We start from the raw sequence: 17,651 nt of genomic DNA, 5'->3' as shown, positions 1-17,651 counted from the left end.
AGAAAACAGTACGCATCAAGACAGCTATAAAAACCAAGATACAAAGTAGTACTAAAGAAAACTAAGTTTTAAACTAAAGTACTTGAAAGCTTTAAACGAAAGCACTGTAAACATCCAATAGTTATAAAAGCGTAAAATAAACTAGAAAACACCAAAATAAACCAATGTTATACTACTCCCCCTCAAGCTGTACTCCCTGTCAAGCCTAAACTACTCCACCTTTTTTACCGGAATGCCCAAATGTCCTAAAATGCATCAGACTCCGAGTCCGAGTTCGACTCCGATTTCTGCATCATGTCATCAATTTGGGACGAGAGGGCAGTAATTTGGCCTTGAAGGTATGTGAATTGATTTGTGGAGTAGTTGATGTGTTAAGATAGCATCAAATGGAACTCTTCAACTCTTCCAAGTAGATGATCACGGAGATCGGGTGCTCTTGCTTATGCTTGAGAAGAAGGCCGTGCAGTATCCTCTGGGATTGGAGTGAAATACTCAATTTCCTCATTAGTGTTTCCTCCTTTTGCAACATCATCTCTCGGAATTTGAGAAACACCGACGCTTGGTCCGGGGATGTGAGCTTTGCTTCAGATGATGGTCTACTTACTAATAGGGTTTTCCCTTTGCATGACTAGAAGCCCACTTGGAATCTTCACCTTTGTCCTTACTTTAAGAGACATGACAAGGCTTGGAAACGGTAGAAGTAGCCTCGCATTCCTCTTCTTAATGTTCTTGACAAAGAGGTGATAGATGTGACCACAAATGTCGATCTCCTTGTGAGTGAAGAGATCATGTAGGAACACCGTCCTTGGTCCTAATAAAGTTGTAAAGTTCTTCATTGGATAGAGGTTGAAGATCATGATGTAGGTCAAGGCTCGCATTTCAGGGGTGAACGTAATCGTGTGCAAAGCCTTTTTCTTGAGTTGTCCTCCAAGAACTTCCATGAGAGGCTCTAGTTTCTCCTTTCTCTCATCATATTGAAGAGATGTGTCTGGAGTCGTCGGTTGAATCTCCAGAACTTCCTAAATTGACTCTCTTGAGACAAAGAACTCTCTCTCCCTTAACCAACAATTAATGTGATCATCTTCCACAATGGCGTTGGCAAAGAATTCTTGAATGATGTCCTCAAACACATCGCCCATCGGATTTAGAGACTTTGTCCATGTCCTTTCTTTGAACACATCCGGAATGAAGGTGCCCTCTAGGGACTCTAAGTCCACAGACCTCTCTAGAAAGATTAGGGCCCGTTTGTAGTGATCAAGGAAGGCCATGTTAGCGTCGTCATTTCTAAATGAGTCCAAAGAGGTGCGGGGTTGCTTTAAAGACTTCTTTGTGGCATTTTTCTTAATAGGAGACATCTGTAAAACAAACACCAACACAAAGAAACAACAACAAACAAAAAACATGGAAACAAACTTGATTAGACACAAGTTAGTCCATAAAAACGAACAAAATAGTCCTAAAAAGCATAAATACAAGCAAACAAAGTCACAAAAATATGTTTTAAGAGCTAACGGTCTAACAAGATTTACATAGCATGAGTGAAAAGTAAAAACATGTTAAGCGATAGAGTGTGTGCATCAAGTGTGCTTGTGGTGTGCATGAGCAATGCATGACAAAGCACTTATGGGGCAAAGTGTGTAAACCACACAACCAATGTTCAAAACATGTTAAGTATGTAAAAACATGTTAAGTATGTAAAAACATAATAATCCCTAAAAACTGGTACTCATCGGAGTCTAAAACAATGAGAAAATGTCATTTGGGCATTTTATCAAACACTTAGAGTGCATACAAACCTCTAACGTGTGAAACAATGTATGAACATGTGGAAATCTTGCCTAAATACAAGTTAAAATGCAACACAAACAACCGCAATGGGACATAGCCCAATCAAGAAAAAAAAAAATGACAAGAAATTAAGTTTTTCTCAACCCCTTTCAAAATAACCCAACCCGAGAAATCCTAGAATCTAAGGCTTAATCTAAGGAAATAAAAGAGAAATAATGTTAAAGCATACCTTAGATGAGTCTTAGAGATGAAAGCTCTTGAGATTTGGTTGAGTTTTTTTAGTGAAAATGTGTTTTGGGTTGAGAGAGACACAAAGAAGGCAAAAGAGATGTTTTGAAAAACTGTCACTGTTTGCCCTTTAAAAACTGAAAATCCGTTCATTTCACGGGTAAGGTACTCATGAAGTTACTCGTGAAATGGCCTCAAAAGCACAGGGTTTGTTTTGTGGGAAGCTACTTCTCGCGAAAGAGTTGTGAAAGAGTCACAAAACTCTTTGTGTAAAATTTAGGAAGAACTGAAATAGCTTCCTCATTATCGCGGATAAGTTCTTACTTGTGACTTACTCGTGAAAATGCATCTAAAGGAGTTTTTTTACAAAACAATTTTTGCTTTTTGGAAAAACTCATAACACAAACATGCTACTCAAAAAAACTTTCAAAAGCATATAAAATACTCAAAAATCTTTTTGGGTTTGATCATCAAGCGATTGAGTATAAACATATCACATTGAACACGTACAATCACACAAATGAAGTAGGCATTCATTGAACATTATACATCTGTGTTATGTGTGTGGATCAAGTATGAACTAGTCCATAGTCTAATATGAACCTTCAATGATCAATTCTATCAAGTCATACATAACTAGCACGAAGTCAAGTGACCTATCTCACTTGTAGAAATGAACATATATGACCCCTCATTAGTGTGTTTACATATGATTGAAAGCTTTTCATGTGGCTTTCACTTTTCATGCTTTTGATCAATACAACTCAAATGTTTGAGAACTGATATCATGAACTTTTGATATTTCTTTGACGAATAAGCCTTTGGCTTTGGCACCGTACATTTTAATACGTATTTGCTTTACCTTTTCCTAGTCAAACTAGTTTTCGAAGTAAGGATTTTTCATCTCTTTTCTCCTTTTAGAGATAAACATTTGTGGAGCTCTTTGAAAAACAATAAAAATTGTGAAGAGATATATAGGTGTAAGTTTACGCATGTATCAAGATCAAACATGACTATTGACTAATCATTCATGACAAGTTTGAAGATCTATTTACAACAATCAAACGTAGATTTCTAGATGTTGTTCACACTTAAAAAATGTGTATACATAACAAGTTAAGCTCATAAATGCACTACACCATTAGTATGGAGGTACTAGGTCAAACTCAACATGTGATATACACAACACAAGCGATCAAACTTTTAAGATTTTTCATTGTTATGGGTTTTGAATATTTCAACACACTAAAAAATAAAGCAATAAAGTAAAAACAACAGAACAACACAGTAAACAAATAAAGACCTATAGAAGAAACATGTTAAAAACAAAAGCAATGACAGAAGAAGATTGTATATGTCATGATGCATGAAATTATAAACCTAATACGCTAGTAGAATTAATGCATGGATATAGTGAGTGATCATGCATGAGTACCCTTCTTCACCCACACTGTACGAGTGTTTTGGGAGAGATCCTTAAAAGGAAAGGTACGACCGACATAACTTTCAAACCTTGGGGTGAAGCTAGCTAGGCATAGTGAAATGTTTTTCAACATTTCCATAACATCTCCAATGAGTTGTCCCTCATTTCCTCCTTTAGTTTGAATTCCCTTGGCATTCTTCTTGAGTTGTCTTGGCCACACAAAGAATCAGCCCTCTTGAGTGCCTGAAGCTTGAAGCAATTTGGCCTTGTATGTCCTCGTATACCACAATGATGACAAAAATGCTTTACATGAGGTTCCCTTTGACTTTTGGGTAATAACTTCCATTTTTCCTTTGGTTTTACACCAACGGTTCTCTTTGCAACAACAAGGGTCTCAACCTCGGGCTTTTCCACTTTGGGCTTTTCTACCTTGGGCTTCTCTACATCTTTGGCCAACACGAACCTCACTTCCTTCTTGGGTTCGCTACTTGAGCTTCCTTCACCGGTATAGCCTAGTCTGGTCTTGTCATTTGAAGGTTTTTGTGAAGAGAGCGCACTGTCAAGTTTCTTGGCGGAAATGTGCTCCACTTTGAAATTTGCTTGGATTATTTCAAGTTCAAGGAACTTGATTTTAAAGTAGGCATTCAGCAATTCTTCCTTTAACTCTTCAACTTCACATTTAATTTCCTTAAATTGCACAAGTGTGAACTTATGCTCTTCTTCAATTTTCTTCATCCTTTTAACAACATTCTTTGCAACTTCGGCATATTTTCCACTATCTTCAAGCAACACATTATACACATCTTGAAGGTTCTTCTCACCTTCATTTAGGTACACATCCCCATTTTCCGAATCTTCAACTTCTTCACCTTAGGAATGTACACCTAGCTCATCAACCAGGTCGTTCAACTCATCTTTATAATCAACGGTGGTAATTGCCATGAAAGCCGAATAATTTCTATCATTATCACATTCTCCTTCCACATCGGAGTTTGAGCTCTCCGAGTCACTAAGGGTAGTAGTAAGCACTTTACCTTTTCCTCTCAAGTAGATTCCTTCTTTAGGTGTTCATGACCGTTGCATTCATAATACACGATTCCTTGGGCTGATGATGATTCTTTCCCATCCTTCTTCTTGTATTCTCTTTTATCATTTTTGGATGATGAGAATCTCCCTTTGCCAAATGACTTCCCATTATTCTTCATCTTAAGAAATTTCTAGAAGTTCTTTGTTAGAAACACCACCTCCTTTTCTACATTGTCTTCATCGGAAGAATCATCCGTTCTCTCATTTATAGTTTTGAGAGCAAGTGATTTGCTGGACTTGTGAGAGGGTAGTCCTAGTTCATAGGTTTGGAGAGATCCAATGAGTTCTTGAATCTTTATCTCATCCAAATCTTTGCTCCTCTATGGTGGTGACCTTAGCCCGGAAGCTTTTGGGTAAAGATCTCAAAATCTTCCTCACCACCTTGGCGTCTTCAATCTTTTCCCAAAGATTGAGTTTGGCAATCACTATCTCGTTGAGTCTCCCATAAAAGGAATCGAACGACTCATCGTCACTCATTTTCACTTCTGCGAACCGAGTTGTGAGCATTTGAAGCTTAGTGTCCTTAACCTTCTTGGTACCTTCGTAGGTTGTCTCAAGAATGGTCCACGCCTCTTTGGCGGTCTTCACATGTGAAGTCCTGTGAACCTCACCAATAGAAACACCACAGAAAATAGCGTTAATCGCTTTGTTATTTGCGTTTGCCAAAGTAATAGCAGCCTTATCCCATTTGAATTTGGCTGTTGTGGGTCTTACCCAACCATTTTTGACGAAATCCCACATCGTCTCATCAATTGCACAAAGAAAAGCACGCATACATACTTTCCAAAAAGCATAGTTACTCCCATCGAAGTAGAAAGGAGCATTAAGGGATTGAGATCTATCCATCTCACACGGGGTCTAGGATCACACTAGGATTTTGAAATCCGACAAGTTTACCTGCTCTGATACCAATTGAGAGCTCGAATTTGTGCTAAAATACAAGAGCTTGTTCAAACCCCCAAATAAAAATTACGGCTAGATTGCTTTTACTCTACTTAGACTAAGTGTGGAATAAAAGTAAATAAGCACAATGAACTGATAATACTAACCTAACCCATATTCATCCATCATCAACATTAAAAAAGAAAGCTTAAAGAGTAGGGAAGAGAGATGCAAATACAAGATAACACTGAGACGTGTTATTGAAGAGGAAACTGAAAAACTCGGTGAAAAAAAAACCCACAAACTAGAACCACTGAGGCTTGGTTTAATGGTTCAAGGTAAGGACAAGACGACTTGGGGCGAGAGGGCTGGTGGCATGGGTGATAACCAGGGAAAAGTAACAAAAAAGAGAAAGAGAGGAGGTGGCTCGTGTGAGAAGAAAGAGAGAAAGAGGAGAGGCATGCATGTGAGAGAATTAAAAAATAATATTTACTTATAACATTCAGCTACAGTGAGCTATTAGAGATGGCAGCTCACTGTAGCTAAGTGTCAAATTTGTTTACATTTGAAAGCTTTGATATAGAAGGTTTCATTGTGGTTTTGGTGCTAAAATAAGAATATAACAGTTTTCACATTTTTTATGTAAATGCCCTTAGGTGAATACTTTTTTTTTAAACCTTTGTTTCTTTCTTGAATTTCTCATTATTCTAGCTTTTTTGTTGTACCTTCTTTTTATTTTATTCTTCTAATTACTATTCTGAGTTCTGACACAGCACATGCCTAAGTTCATTTTCATTCATTCATTTAACAAATTGGGTGGGGCCGTGTGGTAGCATAGGACAATCGATTTTTTTTTTTTTTTTTTTTTTTTTTTTTTTTTTTTGGGGGGGGGGGTTTTAAGGGTACGTAATCATGGGATTAGCGTTTGTATTAGTTTTCATTCATTCATTCATTTAACAAATTGGGTGGGGCCGTGGGGTAGCATAGTACAATAGATTTTTGTTTTTAAGAGTAATTAGTCACTAAGGGTGAGTTTGGTTCAGCTTTTTGAAAAAGTGCATAATGAAAAAGTGAAGTTTTGTAAAAGTGCATAATGAAAAAGTGGAGTTTCAAAAAACTGAGTGTTTGGTAAAAGCTGTTAAAAAGTGCATAATGAAAAAGCTGAGTGTTTGGTAAAAACTGTTAAAAGTGGCTTTTTGAGGGGTAAATGACCAAAAAGGACAATGTATATATAAGGGAATTTATTTCATACTTTTTTTTTTTTTTTTTTTTTTTTTTTTATGTGAGTTTGTTTCATACTTAAATCAATTATTTCATCATACTTAAATCAATTTTTCTCTTTCTAAAAAAAATATTTTTTTCTCACCAATATTAGCTAATAATAACCTACCACTTAAGATTTATTATGAAAGTATTGTGAAAATATTGTGATAAAAATTGATACTAATTTTAATTTTAACATACTATTAAAATTATTTTTTTCTCTTTCTAAAAAAATTATTTTTTTCTCACCAATATTAGCTAATAATAACCTACCTTAAGATTTATTATAAAAATATTGTGATATAATTTTTTTTCTCTCCCCACACACACACACACACACGTGGGCTCTCCTTCCCTTCTCTTTTTTTTTTTTTTTTTTTTTTTTTTTCCCTCTTTTTTTCTCCTCCACCCACATACCCACACTTTTTTCTTTTGTTTTTTCCTTCTTTTGTTTTTTCCTTCGTTCCTCTTTTATTCCTACCACACGCACCATCCAGAACATTCACACAGCTCTTTCATCTTTTTTTTTTTTCCTCTTAAGCACTTCAGTCCAGAACAGTCGCTCTCTTTCTTCTTTTTTTTTTTTTTTTTTTTTTCCTCTTAGCACTTCAGGCCAGAACAGTCGCTCTCCTTCTTCTTCTTTATTTTATTTTTTTATTATTATTATTTTTTTGTTCTCTTAGCACTTCGAAACAAATGAAGGAACCAGCTCTCCTTCTTCTTTTTCTATTTTTTTTTCTTGTTCTTGGATCATCGGGAAGATTGGATGATCGGGAAGATTGGATGGTCGGTAAATCTCTCCCTCCCTTTTTTTTTTCGTCAGTCTTTTTGATCCGCCGGAGGGTCTTGATCTGCTATTGTTCTAATTTTCTTGTTGTTGTTGTTGATCTGCTGTTGATCCGAAAGAGTTGTTGCTCTAATTTTTTTTTTTTTCTGTTCTTGATCTACTGTTTCCGAAAGAGTTGTTCTAAATTTTTTTTTCTTTTTTTCTGTTCTTGATCTGCTGCTTCCGAAAGAGCTGTTCTATTTTTTTTTTTTTCTGTTCTTGATCTACTGTTTCTGAAAGAGTTGATGTTCTAATTGAATGGGTATTTCCGTAATTTTACCGTAGCAACGGTAACCATCCAAAACGCGCACTGCGCGTTTTCATTTATGGACCCTTAGAGGTCCATAAAATTTTTCGCGTTTGTCCGCGTTTTTGCTCTATGCCCAAAACGCAACTTTTTGATAAAAGTTGTGTTTTGGGCTTGACCAAACGCAAATTTAGGACTGGCTTTTTTCAAAAAGCGCTTTTTGAGCTGAAAATGTGGAACCAAACGGGCACTAAGTCATGGTCCCAAAAGGCAACATAAAGTTGTTTTCAAGGCCTTGGCAGTGTTCTTTCTTTTCCATGGTACCCTAGATCTCCCAAAAGTGTAGCTTATATGCCTTGAAAAAGAAAATAACTTATTAACTTCCTTGACAATAACAAAGACCCACCAAATGAAAATGTCCACTTAACAGAATAAGAATCATATTATTTAGTTTCACTAATCCACAATTGAATTTAGTAACTCACATTAAAGATAACACCAAAGACTTTAAATTACATACAGTCCATCATTTCCATCATGAAAATCAAAAGATATGAGCATGTGGTTTGAAAATCAACCTACAAAATTATCAACCTGCAAAAACATTGTATTTTTCAGATAGCAACACTTAAATTACCAACAACATCATAAAGAAACATGTGCATTTGCAACTTTAGGGCCATCAAATATCAAAGGCACCATACATAAGGACTTCCCCAATTGCCATTCCTAAATTCCTATTGAACATTAGAATAATCACCACTATAGTCATTATCACTGTATTTTAACACCCATAACAATTCTTTTTATTAGATTGTAACCTGTATACATGTCACGCACATATGCCCTTATTTGAGAAAAGATTACAACCATTAATTGAAGACATTTCTGCTTGCGTTAACTTTTCTCAGGAAGAAGATCATGGAATCCTATTGTCTTCTTAAAGTGTCCAATGATTATGTTCAAATACAAGAAGACTACTGTATTACTCAACTAAAGGACTATAGTCATCAGTTATCACAAATAGTGTGCTACTCTGCTTGAAAGTTAGAAATCCTTAATCCTGAGAATGGAAAAAAGTTAAAGACAGTAACAAAGGAGCAATGCTAACTTCATGCTTCTTCAAGATCAAGATAAATACACAGCAATTGCAAGAAAAGCAATATTCCCATTAGAGAGGCCCCAATTGCTTGGAGGTAGGAAGCATGTCTAGTACAGAAAAATTACTGTTTGACTTTGTACATTTTTCATTGGTATCAATGCCCTCTTAGTGTTTTTCGTCCAAAACAGAATTTATCATTCTCAAAACAGATAAAGGTTATCAATTTACTTTGATTTTGTTTAACAACCTATAGTGTGGTGAGTCAATAGTTCTTTCTATATTGTACTTTAGGCTCGTTGCCCCTTTCTACCAACATCCTTCCATGATAAATTTTAATTACGATTGATTAATAGCTGAATCCAAACAAAGCTAAAAGAAAGTACATGACAAGAAGTTGTAAATACAAGAAAATTTTAACACAAACCAATATAAGTGTGAAATTGCAAACACAAAATGCAGAATAGTCAATAGAAGATCATCCTTAAAATAATAAAATAAAATAAAAGGGTATTTACAACCCTTCTCTAATTGAACAAATTCAAAATAAAAACATCAAACTCTAAGTTACCTATGCATTGAGGCAATTAGTTTGACATTGAGATAAGATTGCCTTCATCAACAAGCTTGTGGATGACATCAAAGTATGTTGATGGATACAAAAATACGTCGGTAAACAACAATGCTGGAGAATTCCACACATAGATAGATAGATATATATATATATATATATATATATATATATATATATATATATATATATCAAAGTAACAGCTGAAACCCCATTAGCCAATGTTTAGTGACAACTACATTACAGTGTCACAAGACTTAAAGTATAAATCTCATTATTTTCTTAAGGTATTGTGAATGACAATTAACAAAGACAACAACAACAAAAAGACTACAGATAGGGCATGAATATGAACAATGTGCAAATACAAATATGAAACAAGCTACAAAAGGCCAAATGAGCATAGATATCAATCACACAGGCACAAAATTTACTGACCTTCCATGGAGCAAACAAATCCCATCTAGGCTTAAACCTAGTAGCACATATCACAACTTTTGAATCATCACCTATAGCTTTTGCTAGCCTCTCAGAACCCTTTGTTACATCAGTTCCATCAAACCCCATCTGTTCTATAGATCATCATGCACAATTCAAAATCCCATTCAACCCTAAAATCCCTTTTTTATGAAACCAAGAGGAATAAGTTTCAAATAATAAAGCTCTAACATAAATTTTCTAATTCCTATTAATCAACAGCGAGTCAGCAATATCAATAAAAGAAATTTGAAATTTGAAAAATATTAGATTGTAATTTTTCATACATGAAAAATAGTCCAACATCAGAAAAGGATCCCAATTCTTCAGGTCAATCTTGAAAATTTAATACCTAGAAGATAGAAAGTAGAGAACAAATGAAGTAGGAAAAGCTATGTAAACATGGGATTATGGAGAAGAGTTTATCGGGTTTTAGAAAAGTTTGTAGGAAAATATATGAAATTTTCCCCTGTGCATTGAACACCATATGAGTTGTTATTTCAGATTAGTAAACATGCCCAAGCTAAAGGAAATTAGCAAGAGCAATTGGAGTCAGTAAAATTTTTAATAATTTAAAGGAGAAGAGAACAACGTTCATCTAGAAGTTATATCTCGATGTTACTCTTCTCCTATCTCTCTTTCGCAGAGTTCATCTAGAATCGGACTTCCCCAGATTTCGTAATCGCAAATCTTCAAAATGGTTTTTTTCTTTTGGGTTGTGGGTTTTATATGGTCTGATTATGGTGGTTTGCGGGTTATGATTGTTGTGGGTGGTGGTGCTACTACTGCCTGCTAAGTTGTGGTGGTTGTGGGTGGAATGGGAAAGGAGAACGAGAACGGGAGAAATAGAGTCTGAGGAAGGAGAAGGCAGAGAGCTGGTTTTGCTTTTATCAGGATTTAGAAAAGTTTTATGTTGCATGAAAAAGTTTTTTTTTTTTTTTTTTTTAATATTATGCTAATGTGGAAAATTGTGGAAGCTTGTTTCGGTTATATATGTATATATATATATATATATATATATATATATATATATTGATTATGGGATTACATATGTATTTATTATCTCTTAAGGTTTTAATTTTTTAAATAAATTTCACGTTTTTTTTTTTTTTTTCAGGTAATTCCTTTGGTTTTTTACATAAAATTTTACTTGTACTCCTCTATAGGGTCCACGTTAACACTTTCTCTATTTATTTTTTTTTCTCTTTGGTCTTTTAGTATTTAATATCTTAGTTGTTAACAAATATATATATTTATATATATATATATATATATATATATAAATATATATATATATATTTGTGAAAAAAATCATTATGCTAGCTAGTATAATTATAAAATGTACTACATAAAGCAAAATAATACAACTTCACCTAACCATGAAAGTATCTAATAGTCTCGACCCATAAATAAAATAAAATTACTCAATGAATTTAGATAACACAATATAACACAACTAAAAAATATTGTCTATTAAGTTAAGTAACCAAATGCTAGAGGGACAAGGTTTTTCTCTTTACTAGTAAATCCATTTTATAGATCATGTTTGAGTCTAAAAAGAAGAGAATAAAAAAATATAAGAAAAGACTCCACTTAAAGTTGTTGTTTTAGGCTCCAAAATACATTGAATCGGTCCAACCATTAAAGCATCACCACACCATGCGCACACATATTATACTGTCATAGTCCTTAATTCTCTAAATAATTTATTCGATAATTAGATAGGAGGATTTAAATCTTGAATATCTCCGCTTGAAACAGTATAAGCTGCCAACCAGTTGAGTTACAAGACACTTAGCTGTAAATTATTGGTGTTTATATTGTTTTACATAGTTATAATTTTTTTTAAACATGGGACAATATATTTAATGAGTAATGTTAGAAATATTATAAATTTAACAAAATAAAATGTTATTTGTTATAAAAAGAAAGTACTACAAATACTACAAATTTTACTATATAATATTTATAAAGAGAGGTGGCAATCAATGTGACTAATAGAATTCAACAACATAATAAATGTAGGTCTAAAATACATTTTTATGATTGTAACACATCAACTTATAAAACTTTTATTTTTATCAAAAAAAAAAAAAACTTATAAAACTTTTATAGTAAAATTTGTAGCCCTAACGTTTTCCATAAAAAAATATTAAAAAGTTACAACAAACTTTTCTAAAAAGACAAAAAAAAAAAAAAAAAAAAATTACAAACTGATTTAACAATGAATATGATTGGTGTCATTTCAACAAGATAATCGTCCACTCCATGATGACTGCCTAGTATATGACTAAATTTGATACACATTATCACACTTATAATTGATACTCATATGATAATATTTTTTATGATTGATAACATATTAATTTGTAAGACTTATATATAATAAAGCTTATAATATATAAATATATATATCAACAATATGGCCGAAGGAACTAGGACATCTGGAGTCAGAGCTGGGGGCCTTAAATTTATGACTGTTTCCGAATCGCCATCAAACACCACATTATCAAGGCCGAGGTTCAGAGCAAAGCTGATTGCTTTCCTGCATGCTACTGCCTCGACGTCGTCCACTGTTGACGGGAGAAACAAACTCTCTGAAAGTGCTCCGATCACATGGCCACACGAGTTTCTGATCACCACGCCAACACATGCCATTTGTGTATCCTGGAAAACAGCTCCGTCGAAGTTCGCTTTACACTGCGTGCTTCGTGGCGGCATCCAATTGCTATAGGTTGTGAGTGACATGCGGTCCATAACAGTCAATGCCTCGGAAAGTCCTTGAAGTTGGGTTGTTAGATATTCCTGCAGCCAATACATTGAGTCTCGGTAAATGCTCGAAAATGGTAGGCACGGATTCTTCAGTCTGGAAGCGTTTCGGGTATGTCAAATACTCCAAGCCACAAAGGCAAATCTCTCCGCTAAGTGATGCTCGTCGCTACCTGTACTTCCAGTCCATAAATCAGAAAAGTCCACAAACCGAGCCATGAGCTGGTTTCTAAGGCATGGTTTTTCCCACCAAACTTCTTTCAATGCGTGACAGCCCCATAACGCATGGATTACATCCTCCACAGCCTCCTGGCACAAGTCACAGGTGCTATTTTGGGTCACATTCCTAGTGTAGAGGTTCTTTTTTGTGGGGAGCAATTCACGGCATGCTCGCCAACTAAATTGTTTGATTTTATTTGGGACTGCCAGTGCCCAGATATTCTTCTAGAACTTGCTGTGAGCCGATGGATTTGATGGGCCAGAACTGGGAGCTTCGGATAAGACTTTATCATGTTTTTAAAAACCGGTACGGTGAAAAAACTGAAAAATGAGCTAATTATCGGTTTTATGGTCAGATCGGGGTCCGACCGATGATTGAACCGATGATGTCATAAATAATTTAATTAATATTTATTTAAATTATATAAATAATTAATAATTTTTTAATATACTAAAAACATGATTAGGCTCATATTCAAAGTTTACAGAGACCCAAACTGAAAACAAACCCCAACCAAACCCAAGTTTCAAAAGGCATGAAGAGGAAAACAAACCATTGTATCATTTATTCCTTTTAAAAGGCCCAGAACCAAAAAACATAATATGATCTAATAAGCAATTAATGCATTTTGTTGAGGATACAAAATCACAGATACACATCATAGGCATGGCCTTCGAATCATAGCATTGTATCTTTGATGTTTCATATCAAGTATCAACAACTCATGTACTTTTATCTATAGCTTTGTCTTTTAATAAAAAGATACACATAAATTCCACAACAATAAGTTCATTAGTCATTACATTTACATCCAAATGGCAAATAACAAATAAGTTCATTACATCCAAATAGCAAATAAGTTTTAAAGTTTCAAAAAAACTACTAATTTTTAAGACCCAAGCCTCATTTGTTATGAAGAAAATTGAAATCAATATCATCATGTGAACCAAATGCTCCACCACTAGCATCATTATCATCATCCTCATCCTCATTTTCTTCATCTTCAACATGAATAGGATGATTTTTATCTCTAAATCCGGGAGGAGCATCATCTTCATCACCAAATGATTCCAAATTAATGTCATCATCATCCTTAATCACTTTATTGTCCATATCTATACAAATTCCAAAACCAAAGAACAATAAATGAAATAACAATTCTAATAATCATTTCTCATAAATCATAAATAGTCTAATTAAAATATGCAACTAGGCAAAGAATTGTTATAAGCTAACCTCTATGTACATAGCTAGAAGACCCTTCTTCAATTGGATAGGCTCCCTCTTCATATAATGCATTCTCTATCTCCTCATGATCCAGAAATGGAGGTTCCTTATCTTCCACTACCCAAAATTCAGTTTTATCGATACTTGCATAATCAATAGGATCAAAATTGAACTTCTTCCTTATGACTCTATATCATAAGATGAACATAATTGAACAAATCGCTTATATTTCACAATCACAAAGAACCCACTTGACCAAATCAGTGAATCACTCATATTTCCCCCACAAAAACATTGAAACAAAGAGATTATATAATATATACCTTTCTTTCAATCGGTAGTTATAATGAACAAACACGAAATCATTAAGTCATTCATGCTCCAGTCTATTTCTTCTTTTGGTATGTATTTGTTCAAAAACACTCCAATTCCGCTCACATCTCGAAAAGGTAGCTGTTTGGCTAAGGATCCAAATTGCAAACTTTTGTAAGGTTGGAGCACAATATCCAAACAACTTCCACCACTCATCTAAGTTCCATATAAAACAAGAAACAAAAATACAATGAATCAATAAACACAGCTATACTTATCCCAAAAATATAAAAAAGAGCTATGATCTTTAAAACATATTTTCATTTTATTATTAGCTAAAGTAAACATTATCTTACCCAGCTAAGATCTCTTGGCTGATTCTTGAGCAAGTTGGGTTCCAAAAGTTTGTTCACGCTCTCGAAATAGCCTTAATTCCTCCACCAACTTCAACTGACCAACTGAAACTTTTGATTCAATAACATCTATCATAGCAGATTGTGTCTCTAGCCTCTTATTAAGAGTGGATGAGTCATATTGGAATGCAGGATTCAACCAATAAGCAGTAGCATGAATATCTCTATAGAATTAATTATCCCAACGATCCTTGATAATATTAACATAAGGCTCCCATAGTCTCTTCTTGTCCTTGAAATTTTTTTTTGATTCCATCAATTACTCTATACATGCCATCATATACATAACCCATAGTTGGTTTTTCATCAGAATCAACAATGCGTAATAAACGAATCAATGGTGACATAATATGCACAATTACTTGACAATCATTCCAAAATTGATTGTCAAGAATGATTTTCACCACTGCCTTTGCTTTCTTATCTTTTGCATATCTTGATTCAACATAAAATTTGCTAGTCACCAATGCTTGTAAGTCATGCTTATGTTCCTTAAGACTCCCTAAGGCAATGAAAGTAGTAGCAAACCTAGTTGGCCTTAGACGCACAATTTCCGTCCAATTTTTTCTAGTCCTCAACCAAGCTTGCAAAGCCATATGGTTATAGATGAACATAGTGATCTTGGATGCATGCTTTGCAAGTTTAGCTACATGATCCATCTTCCCAATCTCCTTAAAAATTAGGTTTAGGCAATGTGCTGCAGAAGGTGACCAACTAATGTTCCTATATTTTCCATATAAAATTCTTCCAGCAGCTACATAATTTGCAGCATTGTCAGTGACCAAATGTACTATATTTGCAGGACCAACCCAATTAACAATTTCATCAAACAAGTTACTCAAATTAATAGCATTCTTAACCAAGTCAGAAGCATCAATAGAATGTATAAAAATAATTCCTTTAGGACAATAAACGAGAAAATTAATCAATATTCTATGCCTAGTATTAGTCCACCCATCAGCCATATTGTACAACCAGTGTCAGCCCAATATGAACGATGAGAATCAACAATCAATTAGACTTCTCTTTTTGCTTCTCTCAATAAAGGCACTCAAAGGGCATGATAATTTGGGCCTCTATATCCAGGACCATAAGAAGCTACAGCATTGAACATAGGTTGATAATAACTAGAATTCACAGCATTAATTAGAATGCAAGCATCATACATCCATCTTGCTACAACCATATCAACCCTCCGCTTCTTTTCTTTACCAGCAAGCACACTTTTAATAGAAGGTTGAGCTCTCGGTGTTGTTCTAGGAGCGAAGTAATTACCAATGTCACCAACCTTTCTCTTGCCAAGATTGGATCTTGGTGGAAAATTACTAGGACCACTTCTATTTCCCCTACCTAACCCCTACCTCTAGGAGTAATTTCTTGGACATCTTCAAATTCTGGTGAGTCCTTTAATGGCGAATAATTAGATGCTTCTTGATCCTTTTTTGTTTGTTCTTTAGATTTTGAAATTTCCTTCAAATTCTCAACCATTTGAAACCTAACATCATAAGGTACACCCATACATGCAGCCACATCACCTTTAATTTCAGCTAAATGTCTTTTCATCCGATTAATGCCCCCTCCTTTATAAGTTTTCCCACAATGTATACATCTATAACTACTTTTTCCATCTTTCAACTCTTCAGTTACATGATCCCATGCAGGATCACATTTCACCCTCACAGATGAAGAATTAGCATTAGACCCGGTTGTAGAAGCATGTTCATTAGATGGTACAGAGGCGGACTCCATTTGACTCAACAATTTCAGACTGTAAACAATATTTCACAAACAATAATGCTCTGTAAATCAAATCCACAACATACTCTGTAAAATACTCTGTAAACAATATTTCACAAACAATAATGCTCTGTAAATCAAATCCACAACATACTCTGTAAAATACTCTGTAATTTATATTTCACAAACAGTAATGCTCTGTAAATCAAATCCACAACATACACAAAATCCACAACATACTCTGTAAACTAACAATTGAAAGATAGAAGTTACCACTTACCAGTGAAGTCACAGAACAGAGAACCTAAGATGAAGCCGAGAACATGAATGGAGAATTTGAGATGAAGCTAAGAGAAATGAAAAAAAAAAAAAAAAAAAAAAAAAAGAACCGAGAAAAGAAAATTATCAAAATCAAAATCAAAATCTAGTAATCAAAAAATCAAGTAATAATTGAAAGATAGAAATAGAAGTTACCACTTACCCAGTGAAGTCAAGGAACGGAGAACCTGAGATGAAGCCGAGAGAAATGAAAAAAGAAAAAGAAAAAAAGGGAACCGAGAAAAGCAAATTATCAAAATCAAAATCAAGTAATCAAAATCAAACGAAAAGAATGTTACCTGATGAAGTCGAGAAGCAGAGAGCAGAGCACTTTAGAGGGCGAGGGCGAGATTGAGAACAAGAAGGAAAAAACTCAAAAAGAATAAAAAAAACAAGCACTTCAGAGATCAGACTCGTGAGGATGAGAAGGAAAAAAAAATGTTTGAGAGGCGTGGGTGTGGCGTGCGAGTGAGAGCGAGGCAAAGAGGGCGAGGCAAAGAGGGCAAGGCAAAGAGGTAGAGAGTGTGAGCTTGAGTGAAGCGAAGAGGGCGAGGCAGAGAGGCAAAGAGTGTGAGCGGCAAGGCAGAGAGAGTGAGGTGGAGAGGGTAAGGCAGAGAGGTAGAGATAGTGAAAATGTGAAATGATGAGAGTATGAGATTGTTAGGTTAGGACTTAGGAGTTAGTCTTTAGGGTTAGTTTTTTAAGGCCAAAAACGATGTAGTTTTGTTGTTTTAAGCTGCGAAAGGACAAAAAATGAACAACCGG

The 17,651-nt window shown here is 34.6% G+C and overlaps 1 protein-coding gene across 1 annotated transcript; it reads right to left on the bottom strand.

Moving 5' to 3' along the window:
- Positions 1-13,782: 13,782 nt before the first annotated feature.
- LOC126696426 (uncharacterized) lies at positions 13,783-16,580 on the bottom strand. Its single transcript, XM_050393173.1, has 5 exons — positions 16,193-16,580; positions 15,102-15,729; positions 14,864-14,995; positions 14,116-14,294; positions 13,783-13,994 (listed from the first exon to the last, which is right to left on the bottom strand). The coding sequence occupies exons 1-5, from the start codon at positions 16,578-16,580 to the stop codon at positions 13,783-13,785; spliced, it is 1,539 nt and encodes a 512-aa protein (XP_050249130.1).
- Positions 16,581-17,651: the final 1,071 nt, after the last annotated feature.

The sequence above is a fragment of the Quercus robur genome, chromosome 8 (assembly GCF_932294415.1).
Source record: "Quercus robur chromosome 8, dhQueRobu3.1, whole genome shotgun sequence".
NCBI lineage: Eukaryota > Viridiplantae > Streptophyta > Magnoliopsida > Fagales > Fagaceae > Quercus > Quercus robur.
Note: the sequence above shows the minus strand (reverse complement) of the source record. Positions and strands in the feature narration are given on the sequence as shown.

Bases quoted from the DNA above. Each gene is read 5' to 3' on its own strand.
- LOC126696426 (XM_050393173.1), bottom strand. From the start codon at position 16,580: ATGGAGTCCGCCTCTGTACCATCTAATGAACATGCTTCTACAACCGGG. The intron at 14,295-14,863 runs GTTGGTGGAGGA...CTTATGATATAG, and splicing joins GTTTCAGTTGGTCAGTTGAA to AGTCATAAGGAAGAAGTTCA. The intron at 13,995-14,115 runs GTTAGCTTATAA...GAATTTGTATAG, and splicing joins TTCTAGCTATGTACATAGAG to ATATGGACAATAAAGTGATT.